At 38.4% G+C, this 18,576-nt stretch overlaps 1 protein-coding gene across 36 annotated transcripts in view; it reads right to left on the minus strand.

Annotated features, from left to right (window-relative positions):
• Nucleotides 1-18,576, minus strand: part of SLMAP (sarcolemma associated protein) — an 84,868-nt gene that overhangs the window by 46,386 nt on the left and 19,906 nt on the right. For 22 of the 36 annotated variants that reach the window (XM_035546549.1, XM_035546518.1, XM_035546567.2 and 19 more), the window contains exon 3: nucleotides 3,129-3,276. In XM_035546549.1, the coding sequence (XP_035402442.1) occupies nucleotides 3,129-3,276 (148 nt within the window). Of the gene's footprint in view, nucleotides 1-3,122; nucleotides 3,277-18,576 lie in introns of all 36 variants that reach the window. The other 14 variants (XM_035546556.1, XM_035546548.1, XM_035546550.1 and 11 more) reach the window with 1 other exon arrangement.

Here is an 18,576-nt window from a genome sequence, read left to right on the forward strand (position 1 = left end):
TTTGTCTCAAAACTTTTGCTTCATGGATAGACAGATTACTGGCAAATGATGCTCTCGTCTTCATTTTCACGTGTTACTGGGAAAAGAGCAGTCAGGGCAGCAACCCCAAAAGTGCTAAGAGACTGCCTGCCTCTGTTACTTCACCTGGCTAGCTCCGTGCAGCTGGGACACGGCACGCAGCGGCTGCCGCACCTGCACAGGCTTTTACCAACTCCATGCCAAGAAAAAGAGGGATGAAGGGTCTAAACCTGACCAGAAAAAAGTGCACAAACTGTATTTGAACTCACTCATCAGGTATTACTGACGGCACTGGAAAGCCTCGCTCCCTTCCACGTGGGTACTGTTAACTCTCATAGCGTTCTGGCAAGGAGCGGGACATTTAGGCACTGCTAAAAGAAAATAAACCAAAGCACACCAACACAGGGAGAAAAGCACAGTAGGGTGATTAATAGATAGACACGGCAATAAGGATAGGGAAATGAGCAGGCCTGGGTGCTCGCTAGTAATAACAAGAAGCGGACGAATAAGGAAGCAGGAGGGCTGGAAACATTTCTCTCAGGCCTGTTAATGACTTCAGCTCGGCAGCAGAACTTGGAAGAACCGGTGGCTTACATAAGACAGCCCCAAAAAAAAAAATCATTTACAGAACATGCCACTATTTTAACGATCCAAACCAAGGTCATATTTGCAAGGAAATTACTTACTAAAACACAGCCTGAACAATAAAATAAAAATAAATATATTCTAGCAATATTTACGCAATTCAAAATTTACCTAGCCAAATACACTCTGCCTATCCAGTCATAACCTTATAATTGCATACAGCAAAACGCTGTGATGCCTTATGCAAGTAAGGTGCTATATCAGAATGCAAAATGGTTTTAAAGGGAACCACTAATTTAAAAACTCCTTTCATGTCTGTGTTTTGTTACTAGGTTAGGTTAACAGTAACATCTAAGATTACTGCAATGAATTGGTGGAAAAAAAAGCTTTTATATGCATTCCAATTGCATTCATGTGTAACCACTTTTAGCTGTGATGCAGCTGTTTCATGCCCCTGCATGATACAATTTTCATTCATTGCTTGAGGAGGCACAGAGGGCGAGAAAGCAAACTTGTACACCTTCCTCATTAGCTAGCTCAGCACATTCATGAGCAGTGCTGGAGTACAGTTCCTATGTTCAAAGCAAAAGGAAGGCAGCAAAACCAGATCGCTCATGACACAGAAGCTTGGTCACATGGATCGTGTCCTGTAAAGCTAACAGAAAGACATTGGGAAGAACTACTGCTGTCAATTCAGGTGACTATGCTTACAGTGAAACTTCCACAAACTTTCACATAAATGAATTGCAAATAATTGCTGATAAAAAACAAAGGAACTAATTTTTTCTTCCAACTAAATTTTAAAATAAAAACTGTTTTAGGTCTGAATAGACACGAACAAATTTGGTTCCTTTTAGTGAGGACAGTACCACATCAAATAGACAGTCCCAGGTTCACAGGAGATGCCAGGTATTCCTTTGACTTATTGATACACTGAATACTACTAGTATTCATAAATATTTGCAGTTGTGTCGGATGAAATAACATTTTAAGTAAATCCTAGATGATACCAAATAAACATCCAGGAGTTAAATTTTCAATAACATAATTTTTGAGAAAACTGAAACATTTTAATGACCTTTAATATCACGAATCACTCAAAAATACTATAGCTCCAGAAGTTCTTCATGATAAAGTACTAGCCACCTCCATGCTTAAATAGTGTTTTCTTTAAACATGTGTTCATTAACCTTCTTCCAATACTTCAGACTTATCTGGCTAAATACAGAGACAGAATTCATGAGTAAGAGATGGGGGAGCTTCATAGTTGTTTTGTTCACTTAAGGCTCTTCAAAAAATCTACTGCTGTACAATGTTTTTTGTTGTTGTTGTGTGCATGTGTGTCTGTGTGCTTTAAATATAAACTTTACCATCAGCAAAAGAAATCTAACATTCTTTCAGTTCATCCTTTTCTAATATATTTTCCTTTAAGGATAAGCATGGATAAGGCCTATGAAGGTCTTGTTCCAGATAGTAGTAAAGTAGAAACGCAGTGATGACAGTTCTGCCATTTTATTGCCAAATCAGTTACTGGATTAGGATCCTTCCACACACGGCCAGAATACTGATGTCCACAAAAGTAGCAGACCCATTATGTAACTTACAAGTCTTGATGATATTTATTACCATCTATTGATTACCATCTAATAATTCAAACACAGACCAGCAGCCTTTAGAAACAGAAATGGCTCCTGAGACACAGTACATAAATGCAAAAGAATAGAGACTGAGGCTGCATTTTTAATTGATTAACAAGGACATAGAGCTTTTATCATAATACGAGATCTCCTGAATGTGCATACTGGGAGGGGGACAGGAACAAAACCAAACCGAACAAAACCCCATCACTTCATTTTTCAGCTAGCAGATTTTTTTTATCCTTATTTTTTAAGTACCTGCAGGAACCAAAAGCAGTACCAGTTATAGAAAAAAAAGTACTTAGATACCTTGACAAGAATAAAATTACCCTGTTCCACACCTCTGCTTAGCATGTTATCAATAAACTCAGTTTCATACTTTTGCCGCATTATCAGCTGAAACTTTAGGGTTCATATGCTTGAAAGAAACGTAGTGACAAAACCAAACCCAAAAGAACTATGCACACAGCCCCATGCACACATGCTCACACTGAAGTTTTAAAATTGCTCTAAGTCAATTTAAGTGAGACAACAGGTCAACATGGTCCTAGCTGAGCCTCCTTTTCTGCATCTGCATTACCTAGTCAAAAACACACCAGCACCCATACAGCCACCCAAGAATGTGGTTTAGGGAAGCAAGTCAGCAGAAAATCTAGTTGTCAGGGTGGAGGAGAGGGACAGAGCTAGTGTTTTCAGCAAATCAGTTTCTTGATCTAACTTACCCTGCAGACTCACCGCCAGCACAAAAGAGGGAAGGGAACCAAAAAAAGGAAAAACTTTTTCCTTTCTTACAACAGGAATACCGTTTACTCTTGAAGTTTACACTGCAGTAAGATGTTCTAATAAATATAGTTGGGGAAAAGAAAAAGAAAAGATCCATACCCTTACCTTTCCGCGTGTTCTCCGTCACATCTACACCAAACTGGATGATGTCACCTGACATAATCTCACATGGTGGGCTCTCCTCAGATCCTCTACTCAGTCTCTGACTATTAATAAAGGTACCATTACTACTTTTAGTGTCTTGAAGATAGAACTGTAAAAACAAACAAAAAGAGTAGTAAGTGTAGTAAATTATACAGAAAAAAAAACAAGTATGATGAAACTAGAGCTCCAGTAAATTTTTATTTGCTTTAAAATATAGCTTGATACCCAATGTAAAAGAGAAGTAATGGATTAAAATCAAGATATTCTCCTCAGGATGTAACACTTTTACATTATAAACAAATATTTTTATTTGATTTTTAATTGTTTAACATACAATTGAATACCAGCACATACATTATGCAAATAATTGCTATGAACTATACTTAACCTACTGCCTGCATGGAAAGAATCAGATATTGTTAGCAACACTTTTTATGTAAGGATTTATGTTAGTTCACAACGATTCTAACTGCATACAGTTTATGATGGCAATATTCCATGATACAAATGTGCTGGAGGGAAGACTAGCATTGAGGGTGGACAGAAAAGATTTGGAAGACGACAGGATTCAGGAACTGCAGTAACACTTCAGTGAAACTAAGGAAAACAAAATGAGGATGCCTTCACTTCTCAGGGAAACTAGTTCACACTATTATGTTAATCTTAAGATTGCTGCATCATCAAGTACCTTTGCAAATATCCATTTATAGAATTAATTCAATTTTAATAGCCACTTACTGAATCTGAAATGGCTTATGACACAAGACTTCTAGTCAGAGGAACTGCTGCATCTGAGGAAAGGTTACCTCGCAGGTGAGTCACCTGGCAGAGGACCGGTGCCACTGGCTAAGACCTGTTCAGCAGACAGCATGAAAGAGGGGACTGGAATGTTATTAAACAGCCAGGTGGAGCTCTGCTACGTGAGCCATTTTCGGGAGTTCAAGACAATGCCAGTTATTAAAGGATCCTTATGGGATGCTAGAAGTCCCTGACTGCCTGCACTTGTAAGGAATCTCATCATGTCCCAAATAAGTATAAGGCTGGGGGACAAGCGTTGCCTTCAGAAATGAGGGTATTCCCATGTTTTACCCATGAAAGCAATTGAAGATTTTTTTTTTTTTTTTAGAATTCTGTGGAAAAAAAAAACAACATGCTTTTATTTGTCTCTATTATCATATTCCTCAAAAAAAAAAGTGACAAATATAGCACCCCAAAAATATTGAAGGAAAATGTGGTCTTAAAATGGAGAGACCAGCTCTGGTACTCTTCAGATCTCATCTTGGAAATGACAGCAAGCACATGACACACGTGCTTGTCCAGAGTGGCATAAAGTAGCGTCCCTAACCTGAGGGCTTAAATGCCACTGCGTCCAGAAGCTGGGACTCAATACAGCAGGTAAGGTGAATGCCAAAACAGGAAAGCTCAGCTAGATGGTAACATGAAAAGCAATACATGAAAGACTTTTTTCTAAGAGATACGCCTTTGGTCTTAAAGAAAAAAATCAATTAGTCATATGCTCATAAAGGGGAAGGTAAACATGAATTATGGACAGATCAAGAAATATCACCTGCATTCATTGTATTAACAATCAGACCCACCCACTTTAAATAGTAGTCTGTATATATTATTAAATATTAATATAAACATAATAGTCATATAGCTTTTATAACAGTTTAAAGTCAATCAAATTAATTAGCTCATTAATTTACTAATCTGAAAGTCTTCAACCCTCTCATGGTTCCGTGCAGAGGTAATTATTTTTACATCCTGTTTGTTTTCAATTAGTGTTCTGCTCCACTTGAAAAATCCTTCTGTTACGAAAAAGTGAGTCACAGGCAAGGAGAAACAAACATGTTATTTGCTTTTCCCCACCCTTTTCTTTCCTATGCATAATACCTGCCTCTTACTCCTCTAAATTTTTGATTCATCACTGCCCCTTGTAAACACATTTCTGCAGAACCAGCAGGTGAAGCACAGACAATATAGCACAGAGAAATACAGAAGAGTTACCGGGGGAAAGGGAGTGCAACAAAGCATCAGCAACACCAAACTTACAAAATACCAGTGGAGTCACAAAATTTAAAGTGGGGGAAAAAAAGCTAAATAAATGGCTCTAAGAAATACACATTAGATTTGATATTATCAAGTTGATGTCCATTAAAATACACGTTACTGAATTTCATTATGTAAATTTTAGAAAAGTGATGCTCTTTAAACGTCTTGAAGTTTTTATAAACAGGATTAAACTACTCTGCTTCTTGCAGCTAGTGAAGAAATCGGTAATACCAGCAATATGTTAATGAGCTGTTGTCTGGGTAGAAGTGCACTGACTTCAACTGAAACCTTCTTCCTAAGTGCTGTCTTGTCTTCAGTGCAGCGACTGGCCAGCAAGCCCAGCAATGGTCCCTTTCTTGTACCAAGTCCAAATGTTATTTCCCTACTAGTTTTCACCAGTTGACATGGTCTTTCTCAAAGGTCAATTTCTCCACCACTTTTGTAATATTGTTAGAAGTTATCCTCATGAACCAAACCCAAGCACAAGCCCTGAAACAGACACTTGTATGCATTAAGTAGCATTTATGGTAGGATAGTGGTATTTAATACAGTTTGAAATGTGCCATGTACTAGGTGGGTTCCCCAACTCCCCAGATGCCTGTTACGCTGCAGGTAGGTAATACAGGGCCTTCTGTGAAAGCAGCATCAGCTGTTCTTCCTGATTTTCAGTGCAAACTGACAAACTTCAGCAGCAACCAGCTTAAAGACTAACCAAACATTTCACTTTCCCATTGCTCATCGCTGAGTTTCACACCACCACCTCCTCTGCTGTTCTGGCTCGAGCCTTTATTTAGCTCCAGCAAACCAGCTCTGAGAGTTGTATGAGTTGTACGAGGAGGTGCTTAAGCTGGTAGTGCCAGAAAAAAGGGCAGCATATACTGACCTAATTATACCTGCTTTTGCAATCCCTACCTCTCTTCAGATCATGCTGGAGGCTCAGCCCTTCCATGCCTTACCTTAACTACTACAGCACTTCAGAGGACAGACCATGGGCGCTCAGAGCACCTCAGCTTTGGAGGCCTGTTAAAGAATTAGCGCATCCTTAGTGCGGACAACTACACTTAGGGTACAACAAGGCAATATGGAGTTATTTAAAAAACTCACTCTCCAGTATCCTAACACCTTCTCAGACAGAAAAAAAAAATCCATCCCACTTTTCTTCCATAGTCATTTATGGGTTTATGTTCATTTACATCCTCTCCCATTTACACCTCATTAATAAACTCAGTTAACTGTGGATGTCCTACCACACTGCTTCCACAAAATTTAAGGAGACTATTTTAGAGTAAAATTTGCAGTTCATCTGTACACTCAAACTTCTCCAGGACAGCCCGTATTATTCAGAAACGGCGTTAAGTTCCAAAAAGTTAGATTTCTGTTTCCACAACACTTTATGAGCATTATGTAGCATTGCTCATATTTCAAGTTACTGTTCAGTTCTGCAAAGTGAAAAAAGTACCTCCTCTGCTTTGACCTGTGTTGGATAAAAAAATCTTACTCCATTTAAATTCCATTGCTTTCTAGGTCAATGACTCAAAAGAGTACCAGCAGCTTGCTAAATCACAGAACACATTTTACTTTCATGCAGTTAGATAGATAGCACTATGCATTTTTTCCCCCTATATAAAAAAAATCCTAGTATTTTCTAAGTACTGAAACAGAAAAAATCTTCCCGAGACAGCTCACCACTACGACAATACATGAAATTTACGCACAGTGTATGCATTCTAGCTGATATTAGGAAGTTACAGAATTGTGATGTTCCAGAAGGCCAGATTCTAGCTTTACATATGAAATATGTAAATATTTTTCTTCAATGAAATAAAACCAAAGGAAAAAAAATCACTCTGATTAACAGATACTAGGATAACACACTATTTCCAGCAGGTAGGCTGAAGGTAACTCCTTACTTAGCTTGTGCTTCCAAGCCATATGCAGTTCTGGTATAGGATGAGACACTTCCGACGGATCTCAGAAAAGACAAAGGACGGGGTCAGAGATGCACTGAAGATCTTGAAAGAGAGAAGCACGCTCTTCCAGTGATTTAATTACTTGAATTTAATTACAGTACAACACTAGGGCAAAACAAACAACCGATGTGCTTCTGTTTTAGTCTCTTCTACAAGACTTGCTTATAGCACTCCCTTCTTACACCTTCATTTTGACTATATACAGCATTTCTCTCAGTACACTGCATTATTTCCCTAAGGATCAACCTAGAAATTTAACATGAAGTTCTAGAATTAGCCTAAAGTGTAGGCAAATAAATCATCAGTTAACTTGCTAGTTTAACGTTTTAGCTTTCTCAGAACAAGATTAAGATCTCAAAACCCAGCAGTGTATAATAATCAATCACACATGCAGAAGCTGAAGATAAGAGATCTGTCTATTGCGTAGCTTTTCATTGCAAAGCCCAAGGTAAAGGTGGAGAATGAGGGCTTCACATACTAGCCTAGAAGAAACCAATGTTTTAAGAGTAAGTACTCTATTGATGAGTTCTTGATCATTCAAATAGTGTTCTTTTTTCCAAAAACTCATGATCTAACTACTGCAAGTACAATACAATGAACAGAAACCTCAAGCCTCCAGAATGGAAACACACCAATAATGCAATAAGGCAGTAAACAAAGCACGGCAATTGTTTTGCGAGACAGACTCGCAGAACATTCGCAATCACTACACAAAGCCATCCTTTTCCATTTAAGAGTACACTACTGCTACTCCCTCGACCTCAAACTTCTGTTGAGGACAATTACACCGAGAATTAAAGAGAGAAGAATTACTGAAGAACTGAGGCAATTTGCCTCTGCAGATCTAAGACCCACTTCACGAAGAGGAGTGAACTCTCTCTAAAAACGCAGACACAGACCACAGCATTAACTTGCACATCACCCTTATTCCTAAATTATTAAGTAAATAATAAGCACCAAAATGTAGGCCATTGCCTATACCTTATTAATTCAATACATTACATGCCTAGACAAATAATATGGAAAGAATCTCCCCATTTCAGGGCTTCCTCGGTTACCCTTTTCCTCATCTTTATTTCCTGTGTGAAAGAAGCATGCACAACTCCCACGCACTTCAGAGCCCTGTTTCACAGACTTGAAGGCATCAATTTAGTCCAGCAAGATTTAAATGTCAAATTCTGATGCAAAGGAGATGACAAATTCCTTTTTGCTGTATTTACTACCACAAAGGTGCAGCAAGGTTGTCAGCTAGAACAGTAAAGCCAGAAATGCTGCAGCTGAAGATGAGAGGTTCTTCCCCCTTACCATGCTACAAACTAAAAGACCACTCACGGAATGATTAATGCTGGTATTACAAACACAGCCCCTGAGGACTAAAGCCAATACACAAATGCAGCAAATAAATGAGACTGTAAAAGTTGGAATACTCAACTTTTAGTAATACTTAGTGAAAAATTGATCTAAATAACACAACTGTGGTTTTGCTTCACGCTGAGTATTCTACTGTGAGGTGAAGTACATTGCTTGTGCACAACCTGAATTGTGCACAAGGATCTTAAAACAATACATAATGGGGTCAAACCAACATGGCCAACATTTATCACACCGCAGCCAAAATTTTCTTCTCCCATACAATTAGTAGATCACTTTATATTCCATAAAGTATTAACACCGAGTATTTTCTGGATTTGGGAACAGCACTTCTGCTAACAGAGTACACTGTACAAACCACAATGAATTCCAGGTCGCTCCTTTGGCTGTAAGATAGATGAGAAGTTCAAATGCTAAATTATCTCCAGATTCAATTGATTGAGTTCCTCATTCTGGTCTGCTTAGACACATCCTAAATTCCTTTCCTCTCACTCGACTAACTCCACCCACCTATCAAGGAAGTAGAAGTATTTTTCTCCATAAGCAAGCATAATTCACAGGGTGGGGTACATCAAGCAAAACTGCTTTTCTATTTAGTTTTATATTTGCTAAACACATGGACCTAATAGCTCATTGCTCACTGAACTCCAGCTCCTTGAACAATGTGGACACAAAACTAGGGCATCAACTTCTGAGTTCTCAGCAAATCTCTTTTTAAAGGGATTCTACCAGCTACCTGAGGCACGCACATGCTGTGAAACTACAAGTGACAAGCCGAAGAGAGGGATTTGCCACGCAGATTGTTTGGACTGAAGGAGAAGCAGCAGGTTATTCAGAGACCATAATTATTGAAGGTGCCCAGAGAGAAGCAAAAGTTGCTTTTTAGTTTACAGTAGCCTGTTTGGAAAATAAATTTAACCACTCTTTCCATGCATTAAGGAAAAAAAGAACAAAAATCTTCTTTGATACAAGACTGGGCAAAAATATTCCCCCTAAGCTTTCAACTAGGATGTAAGCCTAACCTAAATCCACCATTTCTGTTGAAAAAGGCTGAAGTCCTCAGGTATCCCCAGGAATTCGGTGCCATACGTCCAAAGCTGCCAGCAGGCCCAAGGGGCAGGAAGGAGAGGACAGCAGGGAACCGCTCTTCTGCTGCCCAAGTGGCTCGTGTCTGTTTACACCTTGAAGGTTTGTTGACTGTACTGCCAGGACAACCCTGCTGGTTGCTCCTATCTGTTGTCAAGCAAAATAAACTGCAGCAGTAAAAGCAGCTTTGTGCCTGCATAACTCAGTCAGGGTATAAACAGACAACCTTTTCTGGATGTGGCTGAAGTGCTCTGAAGTATTAATCCCTCTGCAGCTTGCCATGCCCTGATAGTTCGAGTGCTTTCAAATTCACTACGGGCCCTGTCATTCAGCGGAGCTTTGTTTGAGCTAACTCAGCCGCCTTTGCCTGAAATGGGCACAGGGTCTGCAACGGGGCAAGGAAGCCAAGAGGCAGGGGAGGAGGAACCACCTCAGGCAAAGGGGAGATGCGGAGCAGCCAGACGCTAACAGCTCAACCTGCGCCCAGAACATATGTCTACGTCCAGCCTCAAGTTACTCCAGTGTTTGCCTTTGTATCAAAAGGTCACCTTTCTCAATAAAACCGAGCAAACATTTCCAGATGTGTTGTACCTGCAAACGTTTCAGTGCAGTTCGTTCTTTTGACCTCTTCTTGACATAATTCTTACTTTAGCTGGCGAGTATACACTTACCACAATTCTAAATAATGGTATACTGAAAGCACTCGCGCACACAAGAACAACAACAAACCCACCAAAACCCATGTTTGCAGAGTTAATACCACCTCCTACCTGTCAGGCCAATCAGGCAGAAGTAGTTACTTTCTAAGCCAGTACTAAAACCCCGTGTTTGCTAGTAGTTGTAACTTACTTGTTTGAAGATGAAAAGTTCAGGACTCAAGGTTACCTATGGTCAACAACACTATGCCATTCTTCAACGCGTAATCTTTAGATCAGGAAAATTCACAAACAGGATGCCAAACATTTACTTCAAGAGAATTTTTTAATAATGACCATTTCCTAATATAAATTAATTGAAACACCATTAAAAAAATAAAAAAATGTTTAATTATTCAGCTTTAGAATGATCTATGTGGCACATAAAGGAGTTTTATGTAAATGGTTTGGGCTATTTATTATTAAATAAAATTCTCAACTTATATTGTTGTATTGTTCAGAGTAATTATATAGAACAGATTGGCAGAAGATGGCTAAAAGTATAACTTCAGGACCTCCAACTAAATCACAATCCAAGTTCTCCAGTTTAATAAAAAAAATCATGGTCACAATTTAAAGCTTATGGATATAAATAAAAGACTGTGGAATAATCTCTCTACTATTTATCTCCCAAAGCGTACTGTAATTATGGATTGCTGCCTACAGGTCCAAACTAGTCCCACACACCTTTCACACCCATTGTACCATTCAGAGCCAAGGTGAATGGTATCTTCAACTCACATGTGGCAATGGACGGAAGAACTGGGACAGCTGAATCCACCGCCACCCTAGTTTTCTGCTTCCTGTGATGGGGAAGGAGCAGATAAATTGGCTCGATGGCAAGTACAGCTGAACAACTCAGAGCAGTTTCAGAATTTTTTTTTTTCTTTGAGAACAGCATGCCAGAGAACTGCCCGCACTTACAATGCCAACTGTCTGGTTTCAAGCGATTGCTCTATGTCAGATTCTTAAGTCTGCAAAGTACATCTTGCAACCAGAATACGGAGTTGTCTGTATTACAAAGACAGCTATCTGAAACTGGAGATAAACTTAGAAAACATTGAAAAACTACATCAGATTTGCTTTCATAAAATATTAGTGAACAAAGCGTGTCACGGTTCCTGGAACACCGGTCAGTACAGAACTGTATGGCCATCACTAACCCACTTCCAGGTTTCTTTTATTTGCTTTAGCTCTATAAGGAGCTATCAACACCTAGAACAACATAACTTCTGGCAAAAAGAAGTGTGATGGGAAGTTTATATAGAAAATATCCTTTTATATGAGACACAGATAAGATACCAATGTTAAAGTGATATTTTACACTGAGAGCAGTGCTTTTACTCTGTGCTTGTGCACTCATCCAAAACTTTGCACAAAAGATGCTCCCATCTTTCTCTCTCTCTTTTTTTTTTTTTTTTTAAACTGGAACCAACCAAGAAGAATAGAAGCATCATCAGAAAGGCTGACTACCCTTGCTAACTTACCTGACCTCACACTCCTCTGGCATAACTGCCAGCACTCTATTAACCTCACAAACTCTTCTTAGAAACAATTTATAACCTAGTTTGACAGCTGTGAATTTAATACCTCCAATAATCATTCTGTAACCGAAAAATGCCATAAAACACCCCATCATAGAATAGAAGGATGAGAGGATGAGTCCTGAACATCCTCTACTGCACAGGAACACTTCATAACTCAAACTTCCATAATCAACATCCACGTAGAAGACTGACGTTGAAGGATGTGACCTGAAGCAATCCTAGGCACAATGCACAATATTCGTTCTGCTTACTGAATAAACTTTTCTGTGGTGAACAGAAGATGTGGAATAAGCTGGTTTAAAAAGGTAAAAGTTACTCACGAACACTGTTCTGTCCGTAGATTATGCAAATAATCCAGAAATGCAGGCACAATCAGGAGGAGCAAGATGACAAGATACTCCAGAAAAACCTTGATTTTTTTTTTTTTTAACCAAAAAATGTGGGAACACTATGCAAAAATAGATCTCTCTCTACATCAATGTCACTAGTTTTGATGCAAAAGACTATTTTTAAAGAGATGAGATCTAGAGGAAGATTTCTGATTTACAAGTAATTTGGTTTATATATAGCTGACTGACTTGCTACTGTAAGACATCTGTCACCATAGTTACTAATTACTACTCTTTAAAATACCTCTTTTACTTAACTTTTGTCCTCACAGTTCATGAGAATTCCCCCAAATCAGCCTTCAGCTACAAATGCTGGATGACTTTAGGACAACTAGAAAAGATTTCAACTAATTTTCTTCAGAGCTGAATCTTAACGTCAGTCACTTCACATACGGCCTGTTTTAAAACCCCTTGGTAAGTAACTCACAAAATAGCTACGGGCATTAACAGCATTGGAAAAGCAGCAGCAATTCCATTCTGAAAACAGAAACAGGACCAATTTCCCAACTCACTACTGATTTCACACAATGTTCTTGAGGGGGAAAAAAAAGTGAATTTTCAGCCTGAAGATGCTGAGATATTTTAAGGTATATTGCTGCTGCAAGTGCTAAGCTAAAGGAAACGAACAATAAAGTGCAGTCCTGAGAATGGTTACTCACATGGTCCTGAGATGCCCAGACTGACTCATTAGACTACAAATGCAATATAACAAAGAGACTTGTTTTGCATGGCTGCTGTCACAGATGACAATATCTTTTACAACATACAGATACTTTGAAAAAAAATAATCCTGTAGCTTCATATTAAAAACCTGGCTAGTGTTACAGATTCATACAAACAGTAAAGGATAAAAAACAGGTTTTCCAGAAGGACACTATACTTGTTGCTGAGTAAGTAGTTGTTCTGCTCTACTTAAGAAAGCTAATTTTCTTATTACACAAGAATTATTATTATTATTACATTTAATATGGCTATGTATCATTTATCACAGTGATACCAGTGATTACTTTGTATAATTTACATCAATTTCTATCACTATACCAAAGACTTAACCTGGGGCAAACATATGGACAAGGTGACTTTCTGGCATTCCTTTTAATGTTACTGTGTTCTCTGTATAAAGCAATTATGGAAATACACTGCAACTCAACATGGCTCTAAAAGAAAAAAGAAAAAAAGACTGAATAGGTGATTACCCAGAAATTCAAACTTCTTCAGGATAACCACTTAAGATAGCACAAGAACCTCTAGGTGTAAAAAATTGCAGAAACGTTCATCAATCCTGATGCCCTTGCATGAATACTTTCCTCCAAAACTCAACTAACTGCTCAATGCTATTGTTTGCTGTAATACTTTTATGGGACTTTGGCAATATGAAATATTTGAACTTTGCAATAATGAAAGTAAACAACATCCTGAAGCGTGCAGTCCTGAAGACTGTATTTGTTGGAAACAGATATCCAGGTAAAATAAGCAAAGAATTATTAGCTCTACAAAGAACAGGTTCCCACATAACTAATTTCTTTTCAAATGTATGTTCCTAGAAGCCTGCAATTTATCACTGCAGTTTCTCACCTTTATGTGCGAAAAGCACCTGTACTAAATTTCTGCACCAGGGAAGAACACTAGAACTATTCAGAGAACTAAATTACTTATTCCTAAATTCATGATCAAGAGAAGTGATTACACATGACAGTTACTTTCCCTAACCAACTTTATAGGAATGCTCGAGTACAGGATTTAAAAAAAAAAAACAGCAAAAAACAAAAACCATAGTCTTGTCACTGACTATAGCGATGAAAAGTGTGACAAAAAGGCAGGTTTGTCATGTTTAAGCATAACTTTGCTCAAATTTAAGACCAGAAGTAAGGCATAAATCTCTTCTACTCCTTAAATTTTAAGAGGCTGACATTATTAAAATTTGTCACAAATAAAAATGAAACCCAAAGATCCATAACACCTACTAAAAGAAATGCTGAACTGTTTCAGTGGGAAGACACTGGAGGACAGGCAGAATTGACAGAAAAAGCAGAAGATAGATTATAAAAAAGGTAAAAAAAAGAAATCTTGAAATAATACCAGGAGCTGGCTCAGCAAAAAATTCGGAAAAGAAATTCAACACTAACATTATCCATTGTTTCTGCTTCCTCAAAAATCCTGAAGTAACTAGGTAACCGATACACAAAAAATTAACTGAAATTGAAATTTTCCTTTAGAAATTTAATTAAATCACCAAACAATATTTTTCATTTGCAAGAAAATGGAAAACAAAAGCAGAAGCCAACAAGATTACCCGATACTTCGCCAGATGAAGAGCCAGAAGAGAAAATCTACTTTACAGCAGCAGAAAGCACGAGGCTAGTAGGTGTATCAAGAAACTCCAACTCTCATCCACAACCCAAGGTAATCGGAGGTCGGTGCAGCACTGCAAAGGCTGCTAGCTATCTTGCCACACTGCTAAGTTTCTCCCTTTGGTTAATCATTACATCAAAGCTCCTCTACTCCTTGCGAAGAAAAAAATCTCCTCTCACGTGTTCACTTTTAACTGTATAGAGAATACAGGGAGGATTTGCTGCAGCTGGTTTAACCTTTCCTCGTTTTCACTCCTTCCGCATAAGGTCCTGCAGTGTTTGCCTACAGTCATTAATGCCGTACTACTGCTGGTTTATGGCAGAGAAAATTCCCGGGGATCACACAGTCAGATACAGATAAAACACACATTGGATTTCACAAACGTTCCCAACTTGAAGTATGGTCTGGTAAGCAATTTTCACAATAAAACTCTATAAAAACTTTTTAAAATCCTGAAGAACTTATGAAGGGGTTTCTTCCTTTTAGTAAGGGTCAGGTTCCACCTGCAAAGACTTGCGATGTGACTGCAGTGTTTGGTACTCACGTCTGAGCAGAGCTAGGTAATTCACCTCTCCTTTACGCAAAGCAGAGACGCCTTGCTTTCTGACACCATCTGCTCCCAAACTATTTATTAACACAATAGATTTTAAAATGTTCAGCACATTTCTAAACTACAGTTAAAATGACCGTACTGGGATAAGTTTTATGCTATGGTGCTATAAACTCAATGCAGCCAACAAAGAGGCAGAAGCACAAATTCTAACTCAAAACAACTTCCTAAGCACAAGTGACACTGCACTAATTTTAATCACATCAAACCAAGTATTTCTGTAAGAGATCCAAAACACAAATATTTCCTTAACAGAGTGTGGTAAGTTCACTGCACACATCTCCACACTGAAAACAGGAGGTCACCAGGGCACTTTGCTCCTCCACCTGTTCCTGAAAACTTCTCTGGGTCACGTAAAGAGCAAAACATTTTTATTAAGTACTAAATTAAATTTATTTCCATTCTGTGTTTTGAACTTGACCATTCCATACAGAGAGCAAATGTAATTAACTGGAAACAAAACACTGTCAGAGAAGGGTGCGGCTCCGTCCAAAGACGGAAAATTCATTTTCCAGAACAGAGGAGAAATTTGACAATTGGGAGTTTATTTGTACTCAAGGCACTGCCAAGTCATACCTCCAAAAAAGTGAGAGTGAAAATAGTCTGGGAGGAGGCTGGATTTATTTGCAACTCACTCTCAGGTCAAGACTTCCAAAGCAGGCAGCAACAAATATTTGCAAACAAAAGGCTGATTATTCTGGTGTCCTTTTGAGATCAATGATTAGACATTAAAAAAACGTTCACCATTTTTCTAGCTTAAGGAAGGAAATACCTAGAGCACATATCCACGTACTGAGACGAGTCTGCCAGTGACGCGATAGATGGTACAAGCTGCTTCTGATGGGTGATCTTGGAGGATGTTAGTGAGCCATCTGTGCAGCCTCCTGGGGCCGGAAAGCCAGCCCAGCCCCGGCAGAGCGCAGGTAGGATGTTCAGGAGCACGGTAATTGCAGTTTCAAAAACAGTGACTCATGATTTATACTGGTCTTAGTGAAGGGCAAAAATCACATCCATGGCACCTTGGGTTAGCAGATTAAAAGCTTTGCTAACGTGGCAAAACTTACCAAGCTAATTATTGCAGCACAGCTCTCCATGCAAAGTCTTTCAGTGTCCTTTTTTCCAGTTATTTTCCATCACTTTCAGAAAGTCAGCAGGGACACCACACTGATAACACCATGCCCACGACGTTTGTTCTTCGGACAAGGTAAAGAAACCTGAATGCCTTTTCAAATCTCTTTGTCAATAAAAAAAGCACTCAGAACACGTGCAAGCCCACATGACCAACCTGCCAGGGGGCACCAGGAGCACAGGGAAGGGAGCTGCAAAGCTCTGCTGGCAACCTCAGCCTTGCAGCTGCACAGCCAGAGAGGGAAGGAGCCCACACCAATCAGGAATACGTTATCAATCAACGCACCGTATTTCCTTCTAAAGCAAACATTTTTTCAAAGTACGAAAAGAACTTCCTTCTAGCCCCAGTGGTTCTAGATTGTCACCCAAGAAATATCCCCCATGATAAATCTCATATGGGAATAAGAATTAGATGCTTTAATTCTTTAAACAGCCATCAGGCAATTTTTCAAATGGCAGATCCTTCAGTGTATGCAAACCAGAGGTATCTACAGGCAGATCTCAGGTCATATTATCCAAAGGTCAAAACACAATATAATATTATCCTTACCAACAGGATAGGCATTAATTGCTAGAAACAGGCAGTGGATTTTTTCCGTAGTTCACACCCTAAGACCACCAATCTTAAGCTGCTAATGCTACATACATGTATTTACTCAGGCCATTCTTTGCACTTAGGTATCATCATCAGAAAAAAAAATAATAATTTCACCTTCTTCCACCTTGACCCTTTGGGGAAAAAAAAAAAAGGAGTTTTGATAAGCATTATTTTTTGCTCCAGACTGATTAAAAAAAAGAGGGTGGGGTGTATAGATAGTTTCCACCTGAAAAGCACATGCAAGATTATAGAAAAATGCCCGGTCCCTGACTAACATGCTTTTCCATGCAGCTACGCATCAAGGCACCTCGTCCTGCTTAGCGTAGTGGCCTTGTACATTATTCATCCATGAATGAAGGGCCATCAAGTGATTTTTCTCATTAATTCAGTCATGATACTTTAAAGTAGGCATAAATAAATAAAGGCCAGTTGTAGAGAACATATAAAGCAAAACTATCCTACCTACCAAGAAAAGCTGCTGAACAGAACAAAACCACACAAAGCAAAATTAGTGTAGGCCTAAATGACTTGAATACACTTTAAAATAATAATAATAACAAAATCCACTCAACTAAAAGGTGAACCTTACCAAAAGATTAACAGCCTCGCCAAAAGGTTAGCAATGTCACATAACTCTTCCCATGTGGTTGCCAAGGGCATGTCCCAAAAGGTTTAACTAACATACCAAAGAGGCCCGAATAATATTTTCTTAAGATTAGGAAATAATTAAATTATACATGAAATACATTTTTTTTAATTACACCATAGTAATTATGGCCAGTATCCTCTATCAATTTACATAACATCAATATTATGTTTTTTCTTTGTAAAATCTTGGTGTTACTCATTCGACAAGGAAACAGCATGCAGTCCCACAGACCAACAATGAGAAAAAAAAAGACAGTTTGCAAGCATGAAAATGTCTTTTTTCAACTATTTAAACCTGAGTTGCAACCACTAGAGGGCAACAATTACACACACTCATCCAAATTTGGAAAAGTGAACAAATTCAATGGAAAAAAAAAAGCACCTATCAGAAAATAAACCAGATCTGTTTATTTTATTTAAGTATTTTCCATATCGAGGTTGTCATTAATTGTAGCATATATATCGTTGGTTGTCTAAACTGTGAATTCCATCTTTACAGTCTGAAGTCTTCACACAGAAGCAACGTTTAAACTACAACATTCATATTAACAATTCTTCTGCTTCTCAGATTTGAAAATTAGGTTTCTCAGCTTCAATGTTCCTGCTACCAAAATTACGCAAATTACTGAAATTCTATCCAGAGTAAGCATGTGTCAAAATCATAATGTTGTCAAAGCCTTTTCAGATTAAACATAGGAAGTGAACTTCCTATTCAGTGGTAAAAAAACCACCGTGCTAGTAGTTGGCCATACACTCCAAAAGAACTGGAATCACCATGCAGATTTTTTCCATGTCTAATCAGCAGTTCAAAAATATTGCTGTTCTGAGAACAGGGAGGCTTTTTCTTCACGAAAACATTTTCTTGAAATGTGTTCCTGACATTTAATATATTAAGTTTTGCTACCATTCATTATCCAGACTCTCAGAAGAACAAAAGAGAAAGTCCAGAAACTAAAGCAA

This window comes from Cygnus atratus, chromosome 10 (genome assembly GCF_013377495.2).
Source record: "Cygnus atratus isolate AKBS03 ecotype Queensland, Australia chromosome 10, CAtr_DNAZoo_HiC_assembly, whole genome shotgun sequence".
Classification (NCBI taxonomy): domain Eukaryota; kingdom Metazoa; phylum Chordata; class Aves; order Anseriformes; family Anatidae; genus Cygnus; species Cygnus atratus.